This window comes from Lampris incognitus, chromosome 20 (assembly GCF_029633865.1).
Source record: "Lampris incognitus isolate fLamInc1 chromosome 20, fLamInc1.hap2, whole genome shotgun sequence".
Lineage (NCBI taxonomy): Eukaryota > Metazoa > Chordata > Actinopteri > Lampriformes > Lampridae > Lampris > Lampris incognitus.
In genome coordinates this window covers 22,569,434-22,596,189 of record NC_079230.1, presented here as the reverse complement: position 1 = coordinate 22,596,189, position 26,756 = coordinate 22,569,434, and the positions used below count along the sequence as shown (strand labels likewise).

Genomic DNA, 26,756 nt, shown 5'->3' with positions numbered 1-26,756 from the left:
GAGAAACTTTGGGTCCTGGCATTCATGCAGATGTTACTTTGCCATGTACCACCTACCTAAACATTGTTGAAGACCAAGTACACCCCTTCATGGAGAAGGGATCCCTGATGGCAGTGGCCTCAGGTGGTTTTAATGTTTTGGTTGATCGGTATATAGAATATACACACACACAGCGGTTTCAAAAAATATTCAGACCTCTTCACTCCTTGTGTTTTAGATTGAATTTTAAATAGATAAAATTGCTCTTCTAGTACACCCGATAACCCATAATGACGAAAGGTGGAATCACAGCAAACTGCCAGTTTTGTTTTTTTTTTGTTTGGATAATTTTTTGCAAATTTATGAAAAGTCAAAAACTGAAAGGAAAGAAAGAAAGAAAGCCACTTTATTTGGTATTGAATAGAATACTCTTTATTAGTCATTGTGTACATACATACAAATGAAATTTACCCTCTGCATTTAACCCATCCTAGCTGTGTGGCTCAGAGCAGCCGCCGTGCAGCACCCGGGGACCAACTCCAGTTTATTCTTCCTATTATTTTGGTCAGGGGCACAGACAGGAGTATTAACCCTAGCATGCATGTCTTTTTGATGGAGGGAGGAAACCGGAGCACCTGGAGGAAACCCACGCAGACACGGGGAAAACATGCAAACTCCACAAAGAATGGACCTTGGACAGTCTGAGGTTCAAACACAGGACCTTCTTGCTGTGAGGCCACAGTGCTAACCACTGGGCCACTGCTGCCCAAATCTAATTTATATTAGTATTCAGATCCTTAATTCAGTACTTTGTAGAAGCCCCTTTGGCAGCAATTACAGTTCGAGTCTTCTTGGGTAAGTCTCCATAAACTTTGTACACCTGGATTTGGGCGGTTTAGGGTCTTCTTAGTAGACCCTCTCAAGCTCAGTCAAATTGGATGGGGAGCGTCTGTGAACTGCTATCTTCAGGTTTCTCCACATATGTTCTATGGGGTTTAAGTCCGTGCTTTGGCTTGGCCACTCAAGGAAAGCCGAGACTTGTCCCAAAGCCACTCCAGCATTGTCTTCGCTGTATGCTTCAGGTCATTGTGCTGAAAGGCTAACCGTCACCCCAGTCTGAGGTCGCGTGCACTCTAGAAAAGGTTTTCTTCAAGGATCACAGCCACCACCATGCTTCACAGTAGGGATGGTATTAGCCAGGTGATGAGCAGTGCCTGGTGTTCACCGGACATAGTGCTTGGAGTTCTGCCCATAAGAGTTTTATCTGATCAGTCCAGAGAATCTTTTTCCTCATGCTCTCACATTCCTTTAAATGCCATTTGGCAAACTCCAAGTGGGCTGTCATATGCCTTTCACTCAAGAGTAGCTTCCGTCTAGCTACTCTACCATAAAGGCCTGATTGATGGCATGCTGCTGAGATGGTTGTCCTTCCGGCAGGTTCTCCCATCTCTGTAGAGGACTTCTGAAGTTCTGTTAGAGCGACCACTGGGTTCTTGGACACCTCCCTGACCAAGGCCCTTCTTGCTCGGTTACTCAGTTTGGCTGCACAGCCAACTCTAGGAAGAGTTCTTCTAGTTCACAGTTATTGAGGCCACTGTAATCCTGGGAATACTGAAAGCTTTAGAAATGGTTTTATACCCTTGCCCTGATCTATGCCGCACCACAATTTTATTACAGAGGTCTGCAGAGAGTTCCTTGGGCTTCATGGCTTAGTTTTTGGCCTGACATGCAGTATGAATTGTGGGACCTTACATACACAGGTGTGTGCCTTTCTAAACTATGTCTAATCAATTCAATTTGTCACAGCCTCCAATCACGTTCTCAAGACACATCTCGAGGGTAATTAAAGCAAACAGGATGCACCTGACCACAATTTTGAGTGCCACAGCAAAGGGTCTGAATACTTATGTAAATGAGAAGTTTCCGTTTTTGATTTTTAATAAATTTGTAAAAATTTCCAAAAACATGTTTTCACTTTGTCATTATGAGTTATTTAGTGCAGATAGATGGGCAAACATTTCAGTTTTATCCATTTGAAATTAAATCTACAAGACAAGAAAGTGTGCAAAAAGTGAAGGGGTCTGAATACTTCCTGAAGTCTGACGCCACTGTACGTACACACACACACACACACACACACACATATATATATATATATATATACACTACCGTTCAAAAGTTTGGGATCACATTGAAATGTCCATATTTTTGAAGGAAAAGCACTGTACTTTTCAATGAAGATAACTTTAAACTAGTCTTAACTTTAAAGAAATACACTCTATACATTGCTAATGTGGTAAATGACTATTCTAGCTGCAAATGTCTGGTTTTTGGTGCAATATCTACATAGGTGTATAGAGGCCCATTTCAAGCAACTATCACTCCAGTGTTCTAATGGTACAATGTGTTTGCTCATTGGCTCAGAAGGCTAATTGATGATTAGAAAACCCTTGTGCAATCATGTTCACACATCTGAAAACAGTTTAGCTCATTACAGAAGCTACAAAACTGACCTTCCTTTGAGCAGATTGAGTTTCTGGAGCATCACATTTGTGGGGTCAATTAAACGCTCAAAATGGCCAAAAAAAGAGAACTTTCATCTGAAACTCGACAGTCTATTCTTGTTCTTAGAAATGAAGGCTATTCCATGCGAGAAATTGCTAAGAAATTGAAGATTTCCTACACCGATGTGTACTACTCCCTTCAGAGGACAGCACAAACAGGCTCTAACCAGAGTAGAAAAAGAAGTGGGAGGCCGCGTTGCACAACTGAGCAAGAAGATAAGTACATTAGAGTCTCTAGTTTGAGAAACAGACGCCTCACAGGTCCCCAACTGGCATCTTCATTAAATAGTACCCGCAAAACACCAGTGTCAACATCTACAGTGAAGAGGCGGCTGCGGGATTCTGGGCTTCAGGGCAGAGTGGCAAAGAAAAAGCCATATCTGAGACTGACCAATAAAAGAAAAAGATTAAGATGGGCAAAAGAACACAGACATTGGACAGAGGAAGACTGGAAAAAAGTGTTGTGGATGGATGAATCCAAGTTTGAGGTGTTTGGATCACAAAGAAGAACGTTTGTGAGACGCAGAACAAATGAAAAGATGCTGGAAGAATGCCTGACGCCATCTGTTAAGCATGGTGGAGGTAATGTGATGGTCTGGGGTTGCTTTGGTGCTGGTAAGGTGGGAGATTTGTACAGGGTAAAAGGGATTCTGAATAAGGAAGGCTATCACTCCATTTTGCAACGCCATGCCATACCCAGTGGACAGCGCTTGATTGGAGCCAATTTCATCCTACAACAGGACAATGACCCTAAACACACCTCCAAATTGTGCAAGAACTATTTAGAGCAGAAGCAGGCAGCTGGTATTCTATCGGTAATGGAGTGGCCAGCGCAGTCACCAGATCTGAACCCCATTGAGCTGTTGTGGGAGCAGCTTGACCGTATGGTACGCAAGAAGTGCCCATCCAACCAATCCAACTTGTGGGAGCTGCTTCTGGAAGCGTGGGGTGCAATTTCTCCAGATTACCTCAACAAATTAACAGCTAGAATGCCAAAGGTCTGCAATGCTGTAATTGCTGCAAATGGAGGATTCTTTGACGAAAGCAAAGTTTGATGTAAAAAAATCTTATTTCAAATACAAATCATTATTTCTAACCTTGTCAATGTCTTGACTCTATTTTCTATTCATTTCACAACATATGGTGGTGAATAAGTGTGACTTTTCATGGAAAACACAAAATTGTTTGGGTGATCCCAAACTTTTGAACGGTAGTGTATATATATATATAGATATATAGATAGATAGATAGATAGATAGATAGATAGATAGATATCTTTAATGAAGCCATCTTTAATGAAGCAGCCCCCCCATATCAGGATGCCTTACAAGCATGTGGATATGATTTCAGACTTAAGTACAATCCACCACCAATTAGTGACAGCCAGCAACAACAACAAAAAAAAGCACAGCAGAAGGCAGAACATCACCTGGTATAACCCTCCCTACAGCGACACCGTGGCCTTAAATATTGGAAAACAATTTTTCAAGCTTTTGAATGAGTGCTTTACCTCAGACCACCAATTGAGGAAAATATTCAACAGAAACACCGTCAAAATGAGCTACAGCTGCATGCCAAATGTTCAGCAGGTTATTTCATCCCACAACACAAGCATCATGACCAAGGCACAGACCCCTTCACTGCAACCAAGCACCCCCAACTGCAAATGCCGTGTTAAGGCATCGTGTCCTCTAGAAGGAAAATGCCAGATAGAGGGAGTCATCTACCAGGCATCGGTGACAAGGGAACACAACTGCAGTGTGGACACTTACGTGGGATTAACAGAGGGCCCTTTTAAAATTAGGTTTAACGCCCAAATGAGTAGCTTCAGAAATGAGCACGTGAAAAATGCAACGGCCTTAAGCCGCCACATTTGGTCATTGGTAGACAAGAGTATCAGTTATTCTGTCTCATGGAAAATCCTTGCAGAGTAGTGCATATTCAGTTGGAGGTAAAAGATGTAACCCGTGCTTGGCAGAAAAGTATTTTATTATTTGCAGACCTGATATGTCCCCCTTGAATAATAGAAACGAATTGGCCACCAGCTGTAGACACTGAAAAAAATATCTCCTTTGTAACTATAAGTAAAACGTCTTTATTATCCCCCCCCCCCCGTTAGATGATACACATATGACATTTATCAGAGTTTTTTTTAATATTTTAACTGCCTGTCCTTCCAACTGTGCCCCAACACCACCCCAATATATAATTCACATAAATTACCTTGTTATATTTTTAATGTACACCCTTTCAACAGTGCCCTGGCCCCTAAATGCTTTTCAAAACAAACCCCAGTCACATTAGTTGTAATGTTTTCTACCCCTCCATTGGTTGCTGTACATCATAAGTACCTGCCCCATTGGTTGTTATAGTTTGAATGTTTCCCCATCTGTTTGGTCGCTGTCCAACCGAAATTAGGGGCGTGATGCTGGGCAACGTAAACTGTATGATTCTTTGTGAAAACACATTAGCAGCTGATGAGTGTGAGACGCATGAAACAGGTCTGTACTGCAATGTATTGAAATCTTTTTTCCTGTATCCGTGTTGAGATATATATATAATATTTGGACATTTGGTACGACATAAACAAATATGTGCCACCGTCCCTAGGGTGGTGCAGTGGTTAGCGCGGTCGCCTTACAGCAAGAAGGTCCTGGGTTCGAGCCCTGGGGTAGTCCAACCTTGGGGGTCGTCCCGGGTCGTCCTCTGCAGAGTTTGCATTTTCTCCCTGTGTCTGCGTGGGTTCCCTCCGGGTGCTCCGGTTTCCTCCCACAGTCCAAAGACATGTAGGTCAGGTGAATTGGCTGTACTAAATTGTCCCTAGGTGTGAATGTGCCAGCTCTGTGATGGACTGGCGGCCTGTCCAGGGTGTCTCCCCGCCTGCCGCCCAATGACTGCTGGGATAGGCTCCAGCATCCCCACGATCCTGAGTAGGATAAGCAGTTTGGATAATGGATGGATATATATATATATAAACACACCATACAGACTCACAGTGTGTGTGTGTGTGTGTGGGGGGGGGGGGCTGTTGTCAAAGCAAAGCAAAAAAATAAAAGGCTATAGGAGATTAGCTTTGTCGGTTTCTCTTGCTGGACCATATTGCTCAGTATTCAAACCCACAGGTCTCCCTTGAACTGCTTTATTGAACAGCAGACTTTGAGAAAACAGTGGAGAAGTGAGGTAGCCTAGCAACATTGAAAGCACAGTGAATGACTGCGTTATGCACGCTGTGAATGCGGCATGCAGCAGCCAGGCAGTGGCGACGCCAGTGTAAAGCAGCCCCACAGAGAGTGCGATGTGCTGGCCACCTTGACAAATACAAATCAGGCCGCTTGACGCAAGCACAGACGCACGCAGGCACGCACGACATCTACAGATGTTCATGAGATGAGTACAGACGCACCACGGCGAGGATATTTCCATAGACCCACTTGCAACGGCTCACTGTGGAGTCACTGCTGCCGTCAGATTGTTTTGGATTGTAGCAGGGGCTTATGTACTCAAAATAAGAGGGTCCCCAAAAATGTGATGCTCGGGGATTCCCCAGGTGCTCTGGACAAAAGAAGTGCAGGGGTTGTCCTGAAATGTGGAAGCCCCCGGGCTGTCGTAGTCCTCAGAGGCACCCTAGCTTGGAATGATCCAGCCAAGCAAAATTCCAGGCCACCGGCATTACAGACGGGAACATTTACTCTGTGGCTACGATGATATGGAAATGTGTTCATTTTGATCAATAATAGGCAATCCCTCAAGAGGGCAACTTAAAAGCCCCGCTGCCTTTTTATAAATATTAAAGGTAGGTAAGCTTGACGGAAAATGTGTCACGTTCCTCCGCCTGCTAATATTAGTTACTGTTCATGTGCTGTTTTCAGCGGAGACCGTGCGTGTATAAACAGAAGTAAAGGAACTAATTATCTCGCTAGGTGGCTATTTTATAGCACAGCAACCACAAGGGAGCTGTAAAATATTAAAGTAAAACCATTGGAAAATTAGCATGTTTACAAGTACATACAACAGGGCCAAGCGGTAGCATGAGTTCGAGCCTGATAATGACAGACTTTATATTTTTTTAAACGAATATTGATGCTTATTTTACTTACCGAAACGCCCCAAAGTAATGATCGGTTTGAATTTTCCTGTCAACAGATAAATGTCAAGTGGACTCACTGAAACTTGTTTAAAAATACCACAAAATCTACACACACCAAAACTAAAGGACATTACTCTAAAAAGTCAAGTGTTGGTGAAGTACGAGCGAAGGACGGGGAGAATGTCAGCGAGCGACTCCTCGAGTTGTAGTCGGTGGAGGGGATCTCCTTCATAGCTGTTTGCTGAGAAGGAGCCTCATGGTCTCATCTGCTGCTTCTGATGTTCTCTAAGCTTCAAGTCCTTTGTGCTGGATACCAGAGGCAAGTGCCTGAATGGGTGACATGTAAGCGACACAAAAGACCCTCCATCTCTAAGCCGGTTGTCAATATGTGTGACAGATCCATAAGATGCTTAAGATGGGTTTAGTGTACATTATGCCACACTCTGACTTAACTCACTTTTTTCAATTTTAAAGTAGTGTGTAGCAGTCTAATGACACTCATATATATATATATATATATATATATACATTTCCCCCCTTTTTCTCCCCAACTGTCAATTGTACCCATCCAATTACCCCACCCTGCTGAGCCATCCCGGTCGCTGCTGCACCCCCTCTGCCAATCCGGGGAGGGCTGCAGACTACCACATGCCTCCTCTGATACATGTGGAGTCGCCAGCAGCTTCTTTTCACCTGACAACAGTGAGGAGTTTCGCCAGGGGGACGTAGCACATGGGAGGATCACGCCATTATTCCCCCCAGTTCCCCCTTCACCCCCCCCCCAAACAGGTGCCCCGACCGACCAGAGGAGGCACTAGTGCGGCGACCGGGATACATACCCATATCCGGCTCCCCACCCGGCCTACAGACAGCCAGTTGTGTCTGCAGGGACACTCGACCAAGCCGGAGGTAACACAGGAATTCGAACTGGCGATCCCCGTGTTGATAGTCAACGGAATAGACCACTATGCTACCCAGGCGCCCCACTTGGATATTATTTTAAGGGTATTCCTTAAGCATTTTCTGCTTTTGACATTTATTTGGATTTGAGAGGCAAGAAACTAGAGAGAGGGAGGCGATATCACCTGACAAACTTTGTGAGTGAGACCTTTACACTGCCATTAGAAATGCAAGATATGGCATGCGGCCCAGCCCAGTGTGCCACCAGGATGCCACGAATGGGCCTACAGGCAAACACTTGAGACGCAGCACCCGTGTTGCTTCAGCATCAGCCCATGTTGGCACACGGTGTGCACGCACTGCCTTCGGAGATCTTGTGTTATTGCCTTGATTCGTAGTCCTATTTTGTGAAAACGACAAGCGTCTCATGCACCAAACTTTAATCTCCAAGTAAGATGGCTGATGTTGACGCTTAATTGTCCTGCCCTCTGTTGCTTCGCTTACCTCCCGAATGTTCTGACTTAACAAGTGGAATGATTCCCCCGCTTGCGTGTTTATATAAACCCAATCGTTGTGATAGGCGTTTGGAAAAAGAAGGACAAAATGAAAAGGATTGGTTTCACGTTTTCGTCTATTTCAAGGCAAAGTGAATTAACCCACAGAGTGGTGACAGTTCTACTGGAACAAGTGCATAATTGTACATTTAAGTGTTCTACTTAATGTGCTCGTTTTCAAGCTGTCAAGGTCGTTCGCTGGAGTGCCATTAGCGAAAAGAGGGGTCCTCTTTACCTAGGAACATGGCAGCCACTTAATGCCCGGCACTCGAGAGGAGCATCACACCGTATAGCCCACTGACAGATGGACAGTTACCGGACACGTTACACGTCAAATGACAACAGTTTACGTAACACGGCTGCCGGAGTCTGTTAAATTTAGAGGGAAACAATCACGATTTTCCAACATTATCTCTATGTATATTTTAGAGGTGTGCGACTCCATTAGCAGCCATAATGACAAGTACTCCAAGGTAAAACTTACTTCCTGGCATGCTGATAGTCTGCATGGAATAAAAATGTATAATATAGCGTTGTTGTTCACATTTTCTTATACAGTTATATGCAGCATTGATGTTCACATTTACCTTTCCGATGCAGCCAATCGACAAACCAGGAAGTTAATTTTGACCTTCTCGGATTGTCCGCCAGTGACGTCACCAGCGGACACAATTTTGACAATGTTTCAGACACACAAAACACTGATCAGTGTTATGGCTGCTAGTAGACTGTTATACCTACAACATTATATCTTCTTCTTTCGGCTTGTTCCCTGTTTCTCAGGGGTCGCCGCAGCGTGTTTGTGCCCTCCATAGCTTTCTGTCTGACACATCCCTCTCCCACAGTCCGACCCTCCTCACGTCCTCTTCTATCTGGTCTCTCCATCTTTTCCTTGGTCTTCCTCTTTTCATTTTGCCAGGTATTCCCAGGTCCAATACTTTCCTTCCTATATAGTCTATGCCTCCTCTCTGTACATGACCAAACCATCTCAATCTTGTCTCTCGCAACTTCTCATCCATTCCTCTGATCTTGAACGTAGTAGCTGTAATGCCTTCATTTCTCTTCCGGTCTTTTCTAGTCACGCCCCAAGGACCAACGCAGCATGTTCATCTCTGCTACCTGTGTGTGTGTGTGTGTGTGTGTGTGTGTGTGTGTGTGTGTGTGTGTGTGTGTGTGTGTGTGTGTGTGTGTGTTTGTACAAATAAGATTTCTTATGGCATGAAACAGGCTTATACTGTCTCATAAAGAATTTACTTGACTCACTGGATTATTTTGCTCCTTATTTGTTGAGCACTTTCCCTACCGTTGTGTTTCTTTTAACAAAGTTATATACACACACACATATATAGAGAGAGAGAGCGAGAAAGAGAGAGAGAGAGAGAGGGAGCTACAAAGTGTTGAAAATCACAATTGTTTCCCTTTAAGGCCCGTGACTTTGTTTGTTCATTTGCCGTTTGGTTTCCAATTCACCTGCCCGACAGCCTGCCCCTTTATCTGCCAATCAAGGCGAGGAGCGGTAATGACTCTTGCATGTGTGAAGAGAGGGCTGGAGTGGGTAGGAGTGGAAGGCAGGGTGAGGGGGTTGTGGTGGTGGTGGTGGTGGGGGGGGGCTGACACTGTGAACCCCTAATGGCCTTTCTGCTGGGTCGCCATGGCAACATCTAGCCCCTTCGTTAATGAGGCACAAGTGAGCTGTTAACAGAATACTGATTTGAGTTTGACATCAGCACCGATTCATATCTGTCAGGAGCTGTGGATAAAATATGTCCCCCGAGTTCATTTCATAACTGTCTGTAAAACGGCCTGGGTGTGGAAAACAAACATAATGTGAAAGCAGGCTAGAATTTAAAGCAAAATGATAAAAAAAAAACCCACAGAGAACATAAAAAGCAGGGTGCTGTAAAAGCATATTTATTCTCTAACACGCAAACCTGCCGACCAACGGTGTGACTAAACCAATATCACCACCACACTGGTCCTTAAAGGGAAACAATCACAGTTTTCAGCATCGTCTTTCTTTATCTGTTGTAGGGATTACGCTCCATCCGCAGCAGTGCAACCGAGCAGGCATCTGCGTGTCCCTTAAACGCCGCCAAAATTGTGCAGAAAAGTGTCCACCAGTTATGTCACTAATGGACAGTTGGTGAATGTGTAAACCACAATCCTTACTTCCTGGTTTGCACCTAAACCTTCAGTGGGTTGCACCGAAATAGACTTTATGCGTAACACATCAATACATGCAACCATAAAGATGTTGATTTATGAATTGTGTCCACCAGTGACGTCACTGGTGGACACAATTCGGCAGCATTTGAAGAAATACACAAAAGACGGCTGAGTGTTGTGGCTGCTAATCAAGTGTTTTCCCTGCAACACACCTACGGATAATAAAAATCCCTTTTTAGCTTTGTCAGTGAACACTGTCCTTAGCATTTGCCAATGTTATCATGTCCTCCTCTGCGTCATTATTCCAGTAAGGATGTTGTGCATGATATTAAATCTGGCCCCTTCTCTCCTCTCCACATTGTTGTAATAACTACCCAGTGTGGAGGAGAGAAGGGGGGGTGTAACTTCCCCTTTGTCTACCAGTCACATGTGATGGAGTGGAAGCGATGCCCTGACTGAGCACCCAGCATGTGCCCTTCACATGTTTCCGTGTGTATGAATTATTCATCGAGGTGCCGGGGCTCGGCGGATGGCAGGGGGTTTTGGGGGGCCGGCTTCAGCGACTGGCACAGTAATGATGGTGCTGGGGCTCGGCTCGGAGCGCTGCCCTCTCACCAGTGACCTTACGTGAGTGGCAGAGGTCGACGGCGACTCTCTGTATTACTCGATTGTATTGCAAGTTTGGCCCCCTTCGTTTTGTTGCTGCACCGCATCAGGATCAACCAGCCAGTCTCTAACTACAACCCCTCCGCCTGCTAGTATCGGGATTGCGCCGAGCGCTGCAAATGATAATCTCATTAACAGCACAGTGCGAGGGGTAACATGCTACCCCAGAGCCCTAGTTAAGCCGCTAAAAAGCATAGCTGGGAGGTTTAGTTCGGTGCAGCGGCAGCAAATGTGTGAATGCTACAGGAGCTAGTATTCAGTAGGCAGGGATGGCGGCGAGGGTAATGACAACAGATTTTACACAGGTATGTCATTAGTCTGCTCAAGGTTCAGGTTCGGCTTTATGAGCGGGGTGTAGCTGTAGCATTTGCCGTGTGAGTAATTTGAGGGTAAGCTGTATGCAGACACTGACAGGTGGTACCTTCTCATCATATATACAGCATCTACCTGCCGTTGCCGCTCTCCCGCCGACTTTGAAAAGGTCAATTATGTAAAATTTTCATGACATTAAGGCATGGTATCACATGTAGCCCCATGAAAATAAGCACTATGTGACCCCTTACTATCTCTGTGGTACAAAAAAAAAACAAAAACAAACATGAACCTATTCCATGTAAGGGTCTGTTGCCAATGCAAATGTGCTTCCAATATACACAGAATACCCATGCAAACCTGTGATGCTGCATTGCATATTAATGCAAACATGTTCTCGTGTGCGTACATCCGTGCAGACATGTTCACCCGCGTGCCCTGGTGTATGTGAGCCAGATACGATGACGCCTTGATGTTGTCTGGGTCGATTGTCTAATGAATCCGCATGAAGCAAATCAAGAGATGCTGCGGAAGGCCAAATGAGCAAATTTGTATTCATTCTACTTGTGGAAACCGCTGAGACACCAAAGGGGGCCACCGCTGCTGTTCTCTTATGCTTGTGGTTTTGTGCATCCCGCTCCTCTTCAGTGAAGTCCCGGGACCTCAAAACACACACACACACACATTTTGAGCCCAGACCCTCCCCCAGCAGTGTCTGCAGGGTGTTTAAACACCACAGTAGAGTTGTCTAAATGATAATTGCTTCTGACAGGTTGATGTGGGGCTATATCGGAGGGGCTAACTCTCCTCTCAGTGTTGGGCGAGATTAGCTGTGGATCTGCTGGATTTATCACTCGAGGCGCACGGATTAGCGTGGCGATAAAGTTTAAAACAGCATCACTGGCGACCACATCATTTAAAAACTATATATATAAGAGGGAGCTTATATCTGCTCAAGCCATTATCAGAAGAAAAGAAAGCTAATCAGCTTTTTTTTCTTTTTCTTTTTTTTGAAAAGGCTAATTATTCTTAATAAGGATTAGATTTTTTTTAAAATCAGTTAAAAGATGTGGGGTATTGCGTAGTCTTCAGGTCCATAATTGGTAGATTGGAGCTTTGATTTTTTTTTTTTGTTTTTTTTTTAGTGAAGTGTTTCCGTACGTCCGCTCTTGTTCACCTTCCTCGTGGCGAACTTTCCTCGGGGGCTCGCAGCTTTTCACGCTCGTGTGTAGTTGCACTTGCAACTTTAATGGTGTTTTGCTGTTGCAGTGCATGTAATTAAATCACATCTCCATCTGCTTCCCTGTGTGTCAATAGGAATCATGCTTTTGTGATTCAGAGGCAAAAACAAATGAGATTGGCTCTCTAATGTCTGTGGTTCAAGGTATGCCTGGTGCTGGGATGGAGTCCTCACAGGCCCTCGATCTCACCCACAATGCAACATAAATGTATGGGTAATGGGTTTAGCCTGCTAGATATTCTACCATTACAGCTTTATCTGTGATGGAAGGTGCGTTTTATGGCATTAGAGGGAGCCAGACAAACAATGAATCATAGCCTTGGCATCGGTAAACAAGATTCCCAGCGTTTTAAACCCCAAAAAGAGCATGTGTTCAATATCTCCCATCATTAATCATTAAAATGAAGTCTGCATTCATGATCCTCCTTGTCTCCATGTGGTTGGAAATGGATTTCCACAAGAGCAGGAAGGCAATTTTCTCTCCTTCCTCAACACAAATCTATTTACATACTTGGCTTTAATTAGATTTTTCCATTTTGCTTCCATTTATTTTAGCTCCATGGAGCCGGTCTTTTTCTTAAACCCCTCTCGCACATAGTGAGATTACAAAAAAAAGGGAAAGGGGAGTTATTGAAAATGTTCTGAACATATTTGCTGTTCTTTTTTAAGGTCCTTAAGATGCTAGTCAGTATTTGGGGTGATCTGAACGCTAATACCGCTGCTCATCTAGTAGCAGTAGATCTTCCAGGTAACCAAGGGTTACCCTTACTCTGAGGGTGTGTCGTCAACATGAACTCAGCCTTTAGGGGGCAGTAGTGATGGACTCAAAAAGGCACTCAGCTAATGAACCGCCACTCAAAGTCATCATGCTATAATGTCTTAATGAACCTGCTTTTGGGGGAAAATGTAGATCCTAAAACACAACTGTAATAGATGTGGTCCTTCGGGGGCAATCGCATTTCCATAGGCTGGAAATGGGATGAATAATTTTTTCTGAAATTCCATGATTTCACGCGTTAGACGACGTGTTGGTAGCATGAATGATGCAAGGAGCGATGCTGCGAGAGCAACCAGGAAGGGATGATGGGAAAATGAGTTTGCTTATGCGTCGGCATGGAGTGCAGCACAAAAGCTTTTGCACCATTGAGATTTTGTAATAACAGTTGTTTTATGATTGTGCTTGAATGTCAATTTTGATGAAATCCACTTTCTACTTACGGTCTGTTGGATACTTGTGAGACTGATGATGTTTTCCGTTTCCTTTATTTCTTCAGTAACAAGGTCAGCCAACATGAATAGACGTATAGAAATTATTTTCCTGACGAGTTTTTCCTCATTTGTGTCTAGGGTCCAATTGTCGTATGTTTTATACTGTTGTATATTGTTGTATATTGTACTGATTCTAAAGCCCTTTGGGACTACCTTGTGATTTTGGGCACAAATAAACTCGACTCGACTTGACATGTTAAATTAACTTAAAACATTTTCCATGAACTCGCACACATTGAGTTCACAGCAAGTTGAATCAGTTCATCTGGACACGTTTATTGAGAGAGAAACGTTCCATAACTTATCTAAGTCACTTAGATGACTTACCTGGATTATTGGGCAGGCATAAAGACACACATTGAGTTATACCACCGAAAATACTGACATGGTCAAAGGCCAGAGAATTTGCTTTAGACAGATACAGACATCTTTCTTGCGATAGCGCCGTCTCTTAAGATTTCTTTTTGACCCATAATCCATCTGTGGGTCCAAAGCAGTGATTAAAAATGTCTGGCCCTGATTAAAAATGTCTGGCCCTACACAGGGATCGTCAGTTCAAATCCCCGTGTTGCCTCCAGCTTGGTCGGGTGTCTCTACAGACACAATTGGCCGTGTCTGTGGGTGGGAAGCCAGATGTGGGTATGTGTCCTGGTCGCTGCACTAGCGCCTCCTCTGGTTGGTCGAGGCACCTGTTCAGGGGGGAGGGCGAACTGGGGGGAATAGCGTGATCCTCCCACGCACTACGTCCCCCTGGCGAAACTCCTCACTGTCAGGTGAAAAGAAGCGGCTGGTGACTCCACATGTATGGGAGGAGGCATGTGGTAGTCTCCAGCCCTCCCTGGATCGGCGGGGGGGGGGGTGGAGCAGCAACCAGGATGGCTCGGAAGAGTGGGGTAGTTGGCCAAGTACAACTGGGGAGAAAAGGGGGGGGAAATCCAAAAAAAAATGTCTGGTCCTTCATTTGACACCTCAGCGCAGCAGTCCAGTAGAACAGAATGGGCGGTGATGTGATAGTGACAGTGATAGTGATAGTGATGTGATAGTGATAGTGGTGGTAGTGGCTTCCTGTTTTACTTCCAGTTCCCTGGCACATTCTCAAGCATTTCTATCAAGCAAACAAATACGGTTTCCTGCTGGGCTATAGGAAACATGACCAGCCTATTTTGGAGTCGGAGGAAAATATGTAATAATTCTAGATATATTAGGGCGCACAACCTGAGTTCTGCAAGTGGAAGAGAGACACTTTTACGGGCATGGCACATTGTGTGGATAACAGTTGCAGCTTTAAGCCAAGCCATGATAAATTGGATAAGAAACTAGAGCTGACATAGCTCCAGGGTGGGTGGGGATGGGGGGGTTGGGGTCCATTTTCAACGTGAAAACTGTGTTATATCGTATGTCAAGGGGTCACAGAGTGACACATATTCTTAATGCAGTCTGATATCAAGGTATGCATATCAGGGTTCTTAAATGTCAATGCAAATTGTGGAGAAACAAAGCAGTCGGGCCAGAGTTGCTCCTCCTCCCGAATGCAAGAGTAAATGACTTGCTGTGCACGCCTCGCGCGGATGACTTGATGAGGGGGGGAATGACTGCAGAAAATGTTCTGCCACTACCGTGTGTGAGGAGGTATTATTACAGGCAACCGTCTGTCAATAAGGTTTCATCTTGTGACTCTTGAGAGCCCAAATGACTGGAGGGTGTTGGCCACAGCTCAGTGGCAACTGGCGCCTAATTGACAGGGCCTGACGCTGCCTCCTGGGGTGCAGGAGCTGGGGCTAACGGCTTGAGAATGGAGGTAAGGCAAGGAGAAGAACAGCGTGTGTGTGTGTGTGTGTGTGTGTGTGTGTGTGTGTGTGTGTGTGTGTGTGTGTGTGTGTGTGTGTGTGCGCGCGCGCGCGCGCGCGCGAGTGAATTGTGGGGAGGCAGGAGTTGGGGACGCGTGGAGGTGATGCGCCAGGGATCGCCGGTCAACTGGTAGTGAAGATTGGAGAGCACTGTCACTTTCTCCGCTCGCCCTCTTCTCCCGGCCCTGACAGCAATCCATTTGAGGGCCTCCTGGCGCTAACCAAGTGCTAAAACCCAATCAAACAGGGTGGAGGGGGACAGGCGAGCCGCGCCGGCCCCGGCCGGTTTCCACTTGTTCGAGCAATTCACCTCTGACTGACCCGTTCAGACGTCTTAAATAAGTGGCGCGCGTCACAGATGGCAGGGAGAGCCACACTCCGGGACCTTAAGACGGCCACATGTCGGCTGGAGAGAGTGCTTTTTGAAGTCAGAGAAAGGCTCTGCGATTTCTCCAGCGAGGTTAAACGGGAGTGAAGAGTCTTGTTAAAGGGGAGCTGTGGAGAGGCGCTCGGCGTTGGCCGACGCTTGGCAGGATCTTTGCCGCACAGAAGTGCAGCTGTGTTTCCCGCGCTACCTCCCATGCCGTGTTCACTCGCTCTTTTCATCAGGCGGGTAAATGGTCTCGTTTTCTGTGTCATTACTTTCGACGAAGTCTGCCATTTAATATTTATGGTTGTTGCCGTGTGATGTTTGCGCACAAAAAATAAAATCAGCTCCGATCAAACGGTGATCCCGCGGAAATGTGTTCACTAACGCAAACTGACTGGTTCTTTTGGGGCTACGTTTGCACAGCTAGACAGAAACAGCCATTTTATTCCGTTGTTACAAAAAAAAAGAAAGAAAGAAAGGTTTTGACAGATGAGCGTCTAGTCTCCATTTTGAGAGAGCGGCGCCATGGTAAATGTTTTGACACAAACCACAGAAGGTTTTGAATCCGTTCATCTGGACGCAGCGTTTAGCAGCGCTGGAAAACCCGGCTTCAGAAAGTAGAAGCACTAACCGGCCATGGACCAAACCAGCTGATTTCGCTAATTAGTTCTCCTGCCTGGCTGAAGTGTTGTGCTAATTAGAATCAGCTGGTTTAGTGCATGGGTGGAGCAAATACGTGGTCAGTGCTTCTACTTTCTGAAGTGGCGTTTTCCACCTCTGGCGTTTAGCGGGAGAACCGTTTCCTCCCTCATCCAAGTGACCTCCTCAGTCTCAGCTGGCTGCAGGCATCTGAAGAGGTCAATTAGGCGAGCGATGAAACGTGTCTGTCTCAATACACGTGTCCAGAGAAACTGGTTCAAACTCACTGCGCTTTCCTTACCGGGGTTACTGAGCATGCGTCAAGACATTTTGACACGGAAGTAAACATGTACCCCACTTGACTGAAACTGGAGGTGTGTGTGAATGAAAAAGGTTCATTAGAGCGGCAATGCTTCGTCTGGGAGCCAAACATAAATGGGAAAAGGTAAATAATGTTGCATTCCGTACCAACACGGGGATCGCCGGTTCAAACCCCCGTGTTACCTCCGTCTTGGTCGGGCGTCCCTACAGACACAATTGGCCGTGTCTGCGGGTGGGAAGCCGGATGTGGGTGTGTATCCTGGCCGCTGCACTAGCGTCTCCTCTGGTCGGTCGGGGCGCCTGTTCGGGGGGGAGGGGGGAATTGGGGGGAATAGCGTGATCCTCCTACGCGCTCGTCCCCCTGGTGAAACTCCTCACTGTCAGGTGAAAAGAAGCGGCTGGCATGTATGGGAGGAGGCATGTGGTAGTCTGCAGCCCTCCCCGGATCGGCAGAGGGGGTGGAGCAGCGACCGGGACGGCTCGGAAGAGTGGGGTAATTGGCTGGATACAATTGGGGAGAAAAGGGAGGGGAATCCAAAAAATAATAATAATGTTGCAGTTATTTTTTTTTCTGTGTATGAATGATGTGATGTGAGTCTCCCTTGTTTATACGTGCAGACTGTCATCCTCCCAGGTCTCCATGGTGATGGTGGTCACCACCTGGACACTGCTTGGCATCCCCCTCATCACATTTATTTATTTTATTTTTTTACATGGTGATGCTGGTCGAGTGGCTCAGGTCCTGGGCTGTTCCAGTGGCGTCTGGACACATATTTCATATCTTTCAATGTTGTATTGTGTAAATTGTGTAAACACAACATCCATCGCACGTTGTCCGTCTTGGGAGAGAGATCCCTCCTCTGTTGCTCTCCCTGATGCTTCTTCCTATTTTTTCTCCCTGTTAAAGGTTTTTTTTTTTTAGGGAGTTGTTCCTTATCCAATGTGAGGGTCTAAGGACAGGATGTTGTGTTGCTGTAAAGCCCCTTGAGGCAAATTTGTAATTTGTGATAATGGGCTACACAAATAAAACTGACTTGACTTGACTGTGGAGTTTATAGCTCAGACACCATCTCATGCATAGCTTTCAGGCGCTGCTGACCTTCGTTCCTCTCGTTAGACCCTTTGGCCCCGTAGGCCCATTGATCATGTATCGAGCAATAGTGAGAGCATGAGTTGGAGAGTGAAAAAGACTTTAGTGGATGAAAAGAAGAATATTTTTAATTTGGAGCCTTTTAAATCTCTTTATCCAGTATGACTAACAAAACACCCAAGTTGGAGCTGGATTCAGCTCCAACTTGGGTGTTTTAGGTGTGCTGACCTCAGTGATTTATTGATTGGAGACAGCATCTGAAGTAGATGCCGGAAGACATGTTGAGCCATTGACAGCATCCAAAAAAGATGCCCCATACTAATAGAAATGTTAAATATATTAAAAAAAATATCACTTTTGATGATGTTTCTCCAACATAAGTCATATCCACATCAACTGCAATTTGAGGAAAAATACTTAATGTGACCGAAGAGTTTAAAAAGGTGGTTTGGATTTTTTGATGCCTGTCCCTATTTATTCTCACCACTCATTCAGTGCTTAGCTAGGTTTCATTTTCACCATCATCCATCCGTTTCTTCATACGGGACATACAGCTCCCTCTTGCCAGCTAGAGATCAATGCAATTAATGGACAACAAATCCAACATCTTCTCAGTTAAAAAAGACACTCTACGGGTGTCCATCTGGGTGGTGTGGTTGGCTATTCCGTATTCTACCAACATGGGGATCGCCGGTTCGAATCCCCGTGTTACCTCCTGCTTGGTTGGGTGTCCCTACAGACACAATTGGCCGTGTCTGCGGGTGGGAAGCCGGATGTGGGTATGTGTCCTGGTCGCTGCACTAGCGCCTCCTCTGGTCAGTCGGGGCACCTGTTTGGGGGGGTAGCGTGATCCTCCCACGCGAAACTCCTCACTGTCAGGTGAAAAGAAGCAGCCGGTGACTCCACATGTGTCGGAGGAGGCATGTGGTAGTCTGCAGCCCTCCCCGGATCGGCAGAGGAGGTGGAGCAGCAACCGGGACGGCTCTGAAGAGTGGAGTAATTGGCCAGAGGAGGAGAGGGGGAGAAAAAAGGGGGGGGGACACTCTACGGTTCAGCCGAAGCTAGCATGATACTATAGAAGTCTCTCATATCAAGTTCACAGGATTATTTTATAAATTTGCACTTGTTTTCACGGTCAGTTACGGTTGTTTCCTACATGCCACTTCCTGCAACACTACAAGCAAACAGCAGCTCGCCTGGAGTCGCTCCAGTGTGGCACAGCAACGCAAACACTAAGATGCAATGTAGCAATAAAACAACTAAGTTTTCAAACTGTAACATCATGTTACCCCACGCTGAGCCGTGGAGTGCTTTGTGTGCACTGACCGAGGATTGTGGGATTTGTCCCTGGTTAACTGCATTGAACTCTAGATGACAAGTTGGACTTGCGTGTCCAGTATTAAGAAAAGGATAGATGAGTGTGAAAATGAAACCTACCTGGAGAAAGACTTCAGAAAATCTTAGCTGTTCCTTCAAGTCAGATGATCAAGGGAGATCATTTGCCGGTGAGAGCGTAATCACATGGAGTTGGACGGCATCTCCTGGCGCGTTATCTGGCTGTCGGTCCTCCAAACTAACTCCCCTGCAAAGCGTTTTGGTGAGACTGTAATTAGCTGGCACGGGGCAGGCATGGCCTCATTTGGGATGGGGTTCAGTGGCGTCACGTCCCTCTCCTCTTCCATCCCCCTGTGTGCCATCGCACAGAGAATTAAATCTGACAAATGGTAATTAATATTTTCCCTCCGCTGTCGAAAGAGGGAGGGGACGTGAGAGAGGGCCAACGCTGGGCACTAGCGGAGGGCACTGCCAGGATGCCGTTGGTGCCAGTTTTTTGTTTTTGCTGAGGGAAGCCATTTGCCAATTAACCAACATGGTGTTTAGTGATAGCAAATTTCTTTTTGTTTTGTTTTGTTTTGTTTCCTGTTTGCATGTATTTTTTCTTTTTTTCTTTTCTTTGTGTTGAGTTTGACAGTGTCCTTTTTTTTCCTCTCATTCCAGGAAATGGGGAACGTGGGCGGGAACGCCAGGGAACCAATACAGCCAGATGAGGTATGAGAGTGGAGAACCGTGCTGGCAAGGGCCAACCCGGAATACCACGGTTGGTACTGACAGTCTCACGCCCACACATACACACACACGCACGCACACACACACACAGACACACACACTCACATGCTGATATGGAGAGGAAGTGTAGCTGGAGAGCCCAGGAGGCACAGGCAGGCAGACAGATATAAGTGTATACAAGCACATGGACACTGATAAACTATTGAATGGACAGACAGATGGGCAGACTGGTGGACTTGCACATGGACAGACTGGCAAGTCAACAGATGGATAGACGGACAGATGGACATTGCAAAAGATGTGGAAACACAGACTTCAGGGGGAAAAAAACAAGCTGATTCCCGTGCTACATCACAGTTTCTGTCAGTGAATTGAAGCAGAAAACTGGGTTTGAAAAGCTCCAGCCTGGAACTTCATATCAATTAAGGGCATTTAAGATTGTATGCACTTGAATTTTTGATAAGACGGTGGTGGAAAATAAATAATTTGCAGCCCTCTCATTGTTATTCCAATGTTGATCTACTTTGGTCCAATGATTGGAAAGAATACACACATAAGCAAACCACGTGAAGACTCAAAATGTCTCTTTTAACTACACACAACCGCCTCCTATGCCGAGTGTGTCTAAAATTGAGTCGGTCAGTTTTAGTAAACTCACATCCTATTAGAAAACAGCCAGTCGGAGGGTGAACATGGCGTCATACTGACTCCGGCTTGGACAATAATCACATCAAATCGAATCAAATTTTATTTATATAGGACATTTTGTTCGTTAAAATACAAGGTAATGTGTGTACAGCAAGGTGCACAGATGAAAACGAAGTAATAAAAAAAGAAAGAACATAGGATAAAAGTGAATGTGACGAAGAGAAAATAAAAGGTACAAGTAAATAAACAAAATAAGCATCCAAATATTAAGACCTCAACAGTTGCATTACAGATGTCAAATACATGAAAGTACAAATGGAGGAAAAATGGTGTGGGTTATACATACAGCCGCCATGCAGCACCCGGGGACCAACTCCAGTTCTTCCTTCCATTGCCTTGCTCAGAGGCACAGACAGGAGTGTTAACCCTAACATGCATGTCTTCTTGATGGTGGGAGGAAACCGGCGCACCCGGAGGAAACCCACGCAGACACGGGAAGAACATGCAAAATCCACACAGAAAGGACCTGGGACGGCCTGGGGTTCAAACCCAGGATCTTGCTGTGAGGCAGCAGCGCTAACCACTGGACCACCGTGCCACTCCTAGCTACACAGCTAGGATGGGTTAAATGCAGAGAGTAAATTTGATTTGTCCAAAATGGCTAATAAAGAGTATTCTATTCTTCTATTCTATATGCAAAGTGGCAGATTCTTGCTCGCTCTTTTCCTTCAACGCCACTCCTTCGGTCCCCGTTCATTCCTGTCACTCTCGCGGAAGCTCGGCCCCCTCGGACCATCTGCTCTGGCTGACCCAACGTCCCTCTTTTCACTTCTCTCAGTCAAATTCAAGAGGTCAGTTTTGTACGAGAATTTTGATCAAAAGGGTTTGATTAAAAGTGTGGCATCTTTAATCATCTCATTTTCTTAGCTACGTTGCCCGTCCTTTGAATGGGAGACCAATAAGAGCCGTCTGCAAATGTATGCACTCATGCCATCCAGGGGTTCACATTGAAAAGACTAGCTAAATTGAATTTCTTTGATATGCTCACCCCCAACCCCAAATGCTCTGCAGACGGCACAAATGAAGTCTCGGCTGAGGTCGTCCATCATTATATTTCAAATACTAAACCTCGGAAACAAAAGGAGCATCTCTCTCTCTCTTTCTTTAGACCTGGGTGGGCAGCAGTGATGTACTGTATTGCTTCCATGACAGGTGTGGTGGTAAATCAAAGTCAAGGAACAGAGGATGTGTGTTGAGACTCTCATACAGGGCGAAGGTCAAGTTGTTACCATTGAGCACATCAGTTATATTCAACATGCTATGAAATGGTCTGTGAAGATCACAATGGCTTTCACACCCAACGCCCACACTCCAACCCCGAGCAGTCAAAGATGTTGTCTATCAAGCATCAGGAACAGTTTATTGTCATTTCATTTCATTTCATGTACTTGCGTACACAAAAGAAACGAAATTTTGTTTCCCCCAGCCCACAGCAGTGCACACAAGAGACAAAAACATATATCCAAAACTAGCCAAAAACAACACCACCAAAAACATACAAAAACAGAGAGAACAAAGCAAAAAAACACACAGTTAACAACACAGTCCACCCAGTGCAACGCAGTCCAAAAATTCCACTGTGCAGAGAACGAACGCCAGCCAGGATGACGGTCAGAACTGCTGATCTGCATGGGCTAGCAGTTAGCTTAGCCTGCCCCGCTTCCGTGTCCTGTCAGACTGCCCTCCGTGTTTCCTTTTCGGGCACAGATCCGGGCAGGGAAGTGGTGCTTGGGCCCACCGGATGCAGCAGACCAGGCTCCCTCAGCCAGTCCAATGCTAGCTCTCCCAGCCAGACACCTTCAACACACCTCCCCCGCACTCCACGCGACGACACAAATGCATGGGCTAGCAGTTAGCTTATCCTGCCCCACTTACACGTCCTGTCAGACTGCCCTCGGTGTTTACTCTCGGGTGCAGCTCCGGGCAGGGCCATGGTCCCTGGGCCCACAGAATGCAGCAGACCAAGCTCTCTCAGCCGATCCAATGCCAGCGATTCTTCTTCCACTTCTTGAAGGAAGCAAAACTAAAAATGCATGGGGATTCGCCCACAGGTAGTATCGAGGATACACCATTTAGTGCCTGAATGTAGCCTTGGATTATTCTTATCCAGCCGTCTTTGCTGTCTTTCTTCTATGTGCAACTGGCTCCAAACACACTTGAAGTAATGGACAAATTCGTGCTTGGCCGGGATGCTAGCACACAACTGGGAGTGGATCAGAGGCTCTGTCTGTTGCAGCAGAAATCCAGAAACGATCTATGATGACAGAACCACAGACTTGTCCACAGGCTCGGACAGCCTTTAGACTATTCTTATCCAGCCATCTCTACTGTCTTTCTTCTATGTGCTACCGGCTCTGGACACACTTAAAGTAATGGACAAATTCGTGCTTGTCCGGGATGCTGGCGCACAACTGGGAGTGGATCAGAGGCTCTGTCTGTTCCTGCAGAAATCCAGAAATGATTCATGATGACAGATCCACAGACTTGTCCACAGGCTCGGATGCCGCTCTGACAACTTCCCACCAAACGCCCGTTCATACAAAGGAAGATAAACAAAAGATGCACTGTTTTTTATCCGAGCATGAAACAAAACCAAATCACAGGTGATACCAATAGAAAACGTCAACACCTGTCAAGAATACCAATCTCTTTTGCTGTCTGTTCTCTCTCGTCCTCTCCTCTTCTTGTCTTTTTCTGTCCATCTGCTGTCTTTTGCTGATTCTGGTCTTTTGTCTGTTCTCTCAATTTCTGTGCTTTTTTCTGCCTGTTCTCTCTTTTTCGGATTTGTTTCTTATCTGTCCTTTTCTCTGTCAGTTCTCTGTCTCTCTTCTCTCATTTTTTCTGTTTTCTGCCTTCCTCTATCTCTTCTCTTCCTGTATGTTCTCTGTTCGTTCTATCTCTTTATGTATATTCTCTTTCTGTTTGCTCTCTCCTCTGTTCACTCTCTCATTCGATATCCACCCTCTCTCTTTTTCTCTGCCCATTCTGTCTCATCCTCAGTCTGTTCTCGCTCTCTTTTTCTGTTCTCCATCTCATTCTGTATCCATCCTCTCTATCCTCCTCAGTCTGTTCTCCCTCTCTTTTTCTGTCTCACTCCAGGTGCCTTTGTTCGGCAGAAGGATTGTCTGTACAGGATGCGGTATGATGTGAGGGGTTGCTATGGAAACCCCCTGGAAGTAAAATAAGTTGGGTTTCTTTCTTTCTCCCCTCTTCGCTCTCACAAAGGGCATCAAAAAGTCACCCATTAAAGTCATGACATTCGTAATCGCACACACAGACATGGCGGCAGTGGTGTACCGTAACTATCTGCAGTGTCCCCTGTGTTACAGTCTCGCCGCGGCTCTAGAGCCATCCCACGTCAGACAGTGCGGCGGTAACAGATACTTCACCCTCTGTGCACCAGCAATTTCATTCGAGTGGAGCCCCAAATATGTTCGTATTTCAACAAATCACCGTCGACTCCACTTGTGTTCCCCGAATAATTTTGTCATTTCCAGTAGACGTGGCTCTCTCTCATTTCCCTCACAAGCTGGGGGGGGGGGGGGGTCCATAAATAGTTCGACTCCTGCAAATCACTTGAAGCAAGAGCTGTGAGAGCGGAAGGATGGGGACGTGGAAATGCCCCCTCCCACCCCCAACTCCCTATCCCCTCGTGCACCTCACCCAGACAAAAAAAAAAAAAACACCCCAGTCCTCAAACGGCCTTCTTGATGAGATAAAAGTGAAAAAGGCTCTTTACTTAAGTGAACATCCTCTCCTCTGCCCATCGCCTCAAACTTCCCTTTTCCTTCCTGTGCTTTTCTAGGTCGTGCTGACATGTGGGACGGAGACGGCCTTGCGATCGGTGAAGGAGCCCAGCAAATGCCAGTACATCATGGACTTGCAGACTCCCGTGGCCTGTCAGCCGCCACTGAAGCAGCAGGGCATACACAGTGAACTGAAGCGGCAGGGCGTACACAGTGAACTCTGACCCTCCCCGAGGTGACCTAAGCCTACATTAAGGCTTTAGCTCTGCCCTTGCTGGCCTACCACTGCATACAGGGCTCCCGAGGATGTGTGTAGTCGGATCGTATACACCTCCCAGCAATAACTGTTAAGGTCAGAATCCACATTCAGTAGCATTGATTTAGCTCAGATGTTGTTGAAATCTCAGATGATCATAGCGCTGCTTTGTTTCTGTTACATGTTAGAGCGGGTTACATCGACAGCCTTGCATGATTCACTGTAATGCAGGTCTCTGGTCATATTTAAATCATTTCAAGGGCAGCGCAACAAAAGAAGTATCAAAAATCATTGTCGGCACTGTAGTTGTATTAAAGAACTTTGTCAGTCTCTTAAAAATAAGTTCATTTTCGGGATATTCGAAAGAATAATGAAGTATAATCTCTGGGTTGTGTAACCATGTTACAATGGATCCATAGCTTGTCATAGTATAATATTTTTGAATAAATATTTTTGATTACTTATGCTGAAGATATGACTGCTTTTAAGGGTTTCACGGGAATGGTATCTGCTCATGTTAGCGGTGTAGTTGTTTGTATTACTCTAACATATTGTGTACCTCCAGCATTGGAATACTTCTGCCCATTAAGGAGTAACAAAGTAAACTGTCAGGAGTCCGACAGGCTGGCTGAGTCATCTGCACCCTGCTGGAGGCTGGTAGGCTGTCTACCTGCTAGCAACGCGATGGCCCCGGGGCCCGTAGCCCAGAGACAGTTGCATTGTATTTATCTGGCTTCAGCTGCCATCCACTTTCCTGTTTGATGGCAAATCTCACTATTGGCAAATCTCACACTGGTATCCAGAGTAATTGTCAGGTTTGTTTAGTGTTCGGGGCGAGCCAGAGGAAAGAAACCTGTGCGTACATACATAAGCTGCTCCAAGCTTAAAGTTTGAATGAAATCAAAACGCGGTTTTCTAGCATCATTTTAATAGTCATGCATATTACAATCCATCCATTATCCAAGCCGCTTATCCTACTCAGGGTCGTGGGATGCTGGAGCCTATCCCAGCAGTCATTGGGCGGCGGGCGGGGAGACACCCCAGACAGGCCGCCAGACCATCACAGGGCCGACACATTCACATCTAGGGACAATTTAGTATGGCTGATTCACCTGACCTACATGTCTTTGGACTATGGGAGGAAACCGGAGCACCCGGAGGAAACCCACGCAGACACGGGGAGAACATGCAAACTCCACACAGAGGACGACCTGGGATGGCCCCCAAGGTTGGACTACCCCAGGGTTCAAACCCAGGACCTTTTTGCTGTGAGGCAACCACGCTAACCTCTGTGCCATAGCATGTTGCCCACATATAAAAGATGGAATTCAGTTCTTTGTCGCATTAAGAGGTATGCTTTGTATTCTCTCTGCCTGACTGTGCCACAATCAAGAATGTGTATGTAAACAGAGGAAAACAACACGGGCATTGTTTTGATTACAACTGTGCAAAGAGCAAATCCAGTAATTCAGACTACAATTACAGATCTTTGCACAGTGTTTGTCTTGCATGGATCGTCGTTAAAAAAAGGCATCGCATCCCGATGGAGCATCACAGTTTTATGAGACTGGGGAACGAATGGCACTTTGCTGTTTCACACAAGTCTCCCTCTTATTCAACTCAGAGATGCAAACTGTGCAACAGATGCCTAATTTGATGTCAGCATTGAAGAAAAAAAAAACAGATGATAAAAAGAGAAAGAAACCTCATCGTAAATAGTTCCTTAACTCTACCAAAAGCCGGAAACTCTGCCAGTCACAGAGGAAAAGTCAAGAGCAATGCGCGTCGTGAAATTGCAGATGGCACCGCTGCATTATTGGCATCTGGGGAAAAGTTTATGGTGCATCATTTCCATACGCCGGCCCTTTGATGTCGCCTCCCCGAGATTGTTTTCCGTACGAGGCGAGGGCAAAATCTCCATTCAAAAGGGTGTAACTTCAACAATCTGCGTGGTGTCAACAACTACTCTGCGCCG

General features: G+C 45.8%; 1 protein-coding gene across 1 annotated transcript in view; it reads left to right on the top strand.

Annotated features, from left to right (window-relative positions):
* Nucleotides 1-25,193, top strand: part of LOC130130822 (glucosidase 2 subunit beta-like) — a 230,553-nt gene extending 205,360 nt beyond the window's left edge. Inside the window, exons 14-15 of the mRNA XM_056300658.1 lie at nt 20,003-20,102; nt 24,585-25,193. Of these exons, the coding sequence (XP_056156633.1) occupies nt 20,003-20,102; nt 24,585-24,749 (265 nt within the window). The 3' untranslated portion in view covers nt 24,750-25,193. The remainder of the gene's footprint in view (nt 1-20,002; nt 20,103-24,584) is intronic.
* The last annotated feature ends 1,563 nt before the right edge of the window (nt 25,194-26,756 follow it).